The sequence below is a fragment of the Nicotiana attenuata genome, unplaced genomic scaffold (assembly GCF_001879085.1).
Source record: "Nicotiana attenuata strain UT unplaced genomic scaffold, NIATTr2, whole genome shotgun sequence".
Lineage (NCBI taxonomy): Eukaryota > Viridiplantae > Streptophyta > Magnoliopsida > Solanales > Solanaceae > Nicotiana > Nicotiana attenuata.
Window position 1 is genome coordinate 5270 of NW_017681247.1, and position 5613 is coordinate 10882.

The following is a 5613-nucleotide window of genomic DNA, read 5'->3' on the forward strand; positions in this document are numbered from 1 at the left end:
CAGTGCTGCGAACGCTGGCAGCTACCTTGCTAAACTCCAATGACTCTGCCTTCGATCATCCAATACCCGCTACCGGGTTCAGAAAAATACCTGAATCTGCACACAAGGTGCAGGGAGTAAGGTGAGTACTTCCAACTCAGTGAGTAATAATCATAAATAAAGACTGAGTGATAAAAAATCACGAAAAGTGCATCAACATGTTGTATAGAAGTAGTACAAAACCAGTAAGAAAGCAATGAAGCTGTGAAATCTCTTAAAATATCTTGGCTCAGTTTAAACTTCTTTATCATTCACCTTTTCAACAGTTACGCAAATGAATGCAAAACAGTTAATGCAGAGAAGCACAGAAAATCCGCCCCTCGGGCACAACTACACAATTAAACAGGTAAATGACAGGCAAATAAGAAAGATAAGCACATAAGGTTCGCCCCTCGGGCACAATGTCAACAAATCCGCCCCTCGGGCAATATCTCAGAACAGTACCAGCCCCTCGGGCAATCACATAGAACAATACTAGCCCCTCGGGCTATATCTCACATCACAATGGGTAGCCGCGCTCACTGGGGGTGTGCAGACTCCTGGAGGGGCCCTTTACGGCCCAAGCGCAATATCAAGCCATCTCGTGGCATCATAAACAGGCTCTCGGCCTCATATTAATATCAAGCCACCTCGTGGCGTACAATCTCAGGACCTCGGCCTCATAATCAATATCAAGCCACCTCGTGGCGTACAGTCTTAGGCCTTCGGCCTCATAATCAAAATCAGTGTATTACCGCTGCGGTGTGCAGCCCGACCCAAAAGATATCCTCACATCGCAGGCCCTCGGCCGTACTCAGTCAAAATCACATAAGCCTCTCGGGCAACAGTAAAACAGTGTTTCTCAGCCCAAAACATCATTTAAATATCATTTGAGTATTAAAACTGAGTGAACATGGCTGAGTTTTTAAAACAGTGGAAAATAACATGAGTGAGTTCAAGTATAAAGTCAAAACAGTGAGGAAATATCAACAAAAATCCCCGAAGGGTTCAAATAGTTGGCACGAAGCCCAAATATGGCATTCAGCCCAAATAATCATGATAGCAAATAGATTTCGGTCAAATACACGGTAAAATCATCAATCGGGACGGACCAAGTCACAATCCCCAATAGAGCACGACCCCACGCTCGTCATAGAGCGTGTGCCTCACCTCAATATAGCACTACGATGTGCAATCCGGGGTTTCAAACCCTCAGAACATCATTTACAATCATTACTCACCTCGAACCGGTCAAATCTCCAGCTCGCGACGCCTTTGCCCCTCGAATCGGCCTCCACTCGCGTCGAATCTATCCACAATCAAAACGGGGACGTCAAAATAGGCTAAAGGAACGAAGCCCAAGCGAAAATAATCAACAATTAGCACAAATCCCGAAATTACCAAAACCCGACCCCCGGGCCTAGGGGTGTGCATTCGAATCGGTTTATCGATAAATCGAATCGATTATTTGTTATCGGTTTATCGATATCGGTTTATCGATTTCGATTTCGATTTCGATATTTTCCTTATCGATTTCGATTTCGATTTTGTCCTCTTCGGTTTATCGGTTTATCGATAAATCGATAAGAAATACTAAAAAAAAAATAAGTTTTTTTATTTTTTTTGCCCTTATTCTATAATACCCTCTCCTTTACCCTAAGTCCCTAACCCTCTTATTTCATCTACCACATTTAAGGAATGATCATATTTAAAGCTCAAGGGAGTGAAGTTCAAATTAATGGAAAATAGAATTAGCCGTGATGATTTTTTTTTAATACCGTTGGAGTGTTGGTGGCATACATTTGATCCCTTACTTTAGTTTCGTTGCATGTGCTTGTTGACACAATTTTTATGTTATAAACGGTGTTCGTCTTATTTTAGCTTCTTTTGGTCCATATTAGTTAGGCGTGTTTATAGTGATATACTTTTCGTGGAATCCCGCAAATTTTCTTATTGGTGTAATCGATAACCGAATCGATAAACCCCAAAAATCGATAAATCGAAATCGAAAAAATCGAAACCTTATTGAAACGATAACGATAAGCATATGTACAAATCGATAATCGATAAGTAATTATCGATAAGGGTCAAAATCGAATNCTACCAATCCAACTTCCTTGCCTCCTGATGCTGCAACTGAAATTGGAGGGAAAGCTGTTGAGCTCAGAAGTTATATAGACCCAACAAAAGGTATACTGGGTCAGTCTCTTCTTTTTTTCCATTTTCTTTTTGTTTTCTCTTTCTTGTTTGTAGGCAGTTTTAAACTTTAGATCTTTCTTTGTAGACAATGATTCATCACTACACACTCAGTTGTGGATAGATCCTACTGAAGAGTTTGTGCAGTACAATCATATCGGAAACCCTGTGGATGTGACCTTTGGAGTGAAGGAATCGAAGGTATCCTCGTTTCTCGTCGCTGATAGGAACTTTTCTAATCCAACTAAGCCTTTTCCAAGTCTGAAACCTTTTTCTTCATTTATTTCATTGATGACATGTAATCACAATTTTGTTGCTGTAAAATAGTTCTTGTGTTTTATGGAGGTCTTTGTAATGTTTGCTGAACCTTCTTTTTTGTTTCTTTTGCAAATTTTCTATTCAGGCCTTCCTTTCTTTCTGTGAGGGATGTGAAGTTGACATACACTTCTATTTTGATAAAGCTGGCGAGTAAGATAATCTCACTCTGCTTCTCCATTGACATCAGTTCGTCGTTGTTTTTTTTTACCCTGTCCTTGTCTTCAGTAAGAGGAACTCTTTGCGTTTAGGATATTTGCACAGAAAGCTATTGTGAAGTCAGGACATTCTCCATATCAGCACTTGTTGGCTTGGATGGTTGATCAGTAATTCAAAGGAGTATAATACTAATCTGCTCTCATCACAATGATAATTTAGATTGTATGGTTTTTGTAAAACGGCTTAATGAGGATATTCACTTACTATTACTAAGAAAATGAAAGAAAAGGTGAACGCAATAACGTCCAAAGACATGTCTGCTACTTAATCAATTTGGCTAGTATGTTTAAATTAATTGCAGTTGATTATTGTGGGAGATAAGGTTGGCCATCTCTCCTGACAAGACGGGTCGCAACTTTTGGCTTTACCTGTTACTGGACCCAGTACATACTACTTCGGAGTCTCGTGGATCTAGTGTATGGACCATGTTAAACTACTAATGAATGTGCATTTGTGTGCATATGTGTGTCCCTTCAATTATTATGACTTTTTTAATGTCGTACAATTTCAATTCTTTAGTAGATTTCTTCTTTGCTGTTTTAGGCACAAGTTTTTTGTTTTCATATAAGATTTTCTTCTAATTGAACTGAAATCATGGACAGGCCAATTCTAATGACGCCAAAATTTGGTTTAGATGATGGCTCGATCTCAACTTTTGATGCCACCTTGGTACTTGCAACCATGCTTATGTCCCAGCTCAATACTGCTGGCTCCTCTGAAAATCCACAAGTTGCTGGCACTTCCCACGGTGAGGCTAATGATGGAAGACAGGCCCCACCCCAGGAGAGATCAAAAGGGAATTCTGGGCTTCCATCTGATCAGACCAGGATTTGGTCCGATCTTTCAGGTTATTATTCTCTGAACTCTTGTTTATAGATGGTACAAGATATTTGATGGTAATATTTACTTAATTGTCATAAATTTCAACTAAAAAACAGGAAGCAGAACAAAAGGTGGTAATGGTGCTGAACCTGGAGGGGGTAGAAATGAAAATGATATTGAACTAAGGGAAATTCACCGAATTGGTGCAATACACATTTCTGAAGCTGGAGCTGCTGGAAGAGATATGTCTGATATACATAATGAGTATCCTAAACTTATTTTGCTGTCAAAGTTATTAGCAATTTTAATGCTCCATTTTTAAACCTATTATTAACTGCAAAACATAAGCTAAAGTGGTTAAAGCTAGCCAACATGTCAAGTAAAATTGGTTTGCCAAAAGTTTCAATTATAGGTACATATTTTACAAACCTATCGAGGGGTAAGAAGTATGAGGTTTTGGTCCCAAACTATAAACCTTTGTCCATCTGAAGCTAATATAATGGGAAGGTATTTATACGACAGGGCACCTATATCAACCGTTTCAAATTTCTTGCATATTTTCTTCTGCATTTTCCACGTGGTTGTTCCAGGTTGTAGTGGATAACATGTTATGCTGAGTCAGCTCTCTTTACGTTAAGCGGTCATTTGGCTGACCTCATAAGAAAAGTAATCCAATGAAATTCCTTATCTAATACACTCTTTCATTTGAAATATTAAAGCTCTGCATCACTGATGTAATATCTACTTAAATAGTTTTCAAGTATAAAACTCTACATAACTTATGCAGCGTTGGTTTCCGATATTAAACTCTATATACGTGCATGCATAATTTATACGTGAATCTAAATATTATTTTATGCGGGATAGAATCTGAAATGATAATGTATATTAACAATTCAAGGATAAAGTATCGGAAAGACAAAATTACCCTTAAAGTAGGCAGTCCCTGCATATCAATCCCTAGATTATTATTCATTGCATAGCAATTCATGTTATAAACCCTTGTTTAAGTAGTCCCTTAACCAGACAGCCCCTAGCGGTATCTAGGATGGACATAGTAACTAGACGAAACTGCATACACACACACACATACACGCAGATACACATGCTCCAATCATCCAGATGATCTATGTGAGCGAGATAATGGATTTTGATGGTGAATTTGAAAATAGGTGTGAAATTCAAAGTATTTTATAAGTGGACTTCCCAGACGAAAGTGGCTTTTCTTGACAATATCCATTAGCTTCCCTTCTGAGGACAGAAATCATTTGGAAGAACCTCAAGGTTAGTCAGATTCCAACTCTGGTCATTTTAATTTTTCTAGTCTAATCAGCTTAAGATGCTCCAATTGTGTTCTTCAGGCATGACAGATTTGAAAGGTCATGCTTCTCAACACCATCCTAGTAACTGGGTAGATGCAGATGACGACGATGATGAAGAAGATGAGTCGGAGTTGTGTGTTCAATCAACGCCTCCATATCATTAGGAATACAGCAACTCCAGTTGCTCTGTAATCCTTACAGGCAATTGTTTATTGGTGATGTCTGTTGTCAGTATGTACAGTTGTCCTCCCAATGCTCCACTAATCTGACTTTGCACTTGGTTCCCTCTTACCTAAGCAGTCCTCTATGGTTAAATCATGTTTACCATGAATTATATTTGGCCTGCAAGCATATATGATGATACAGCTCATTAGTTTATCTTTTGAAAATTTCGTTTTCTCATTCTGGTAAAAGAAAATAACACATGGAGAGAGGCTAGTAACTCAGTACCATACAAATAACATATCCTTTTGGAATCTTTAATTAATAGAGGATCTTTTCTATCTTAGTGAAATGATGCCGGCTTCTCCATGTAAAAATTGGCTGATCACTCCTCCATGTTGCAAGTATAAGCGATTTCCGGGATAAGTATAGAAAAGGTTCGCAACAAGTCTCCTTGTTAGTAGATAGGTTTCACGACTCAAATCCCACCAAGTCGTGATGACATCTAACCCAACCCGCTAGGCGAACTAAACAACATACAAGACAACCTAAACTGAAC

General features: G+C 38.8%; 1 protein-coding gene across 1 annotated transcript; it reads left to right on the top strand.

Annotated features, from left to right (window-relative positions):
* Positions 1-2103: 2103 nt before the first annotated feature.
* LOC109221922 lies at positions 2104-5281 on the top strand (the record flags this gene model as incomplete). The annotated part of the gene is made up of 7 exons (XM_019386349.1): positions 2104-2217; positions 2303-2415; positions 2618-2682; positions 3351-3595; positions 3687-3834; positions 4814-4854; positions 4932-5281. Coding segments are annotated over 7 exons (851 nt in total), but the record flags the coding sequence as incomplete, so codon positions are not given.
* Positions 5282-5613: the final 332 nt, after the last annotated feature.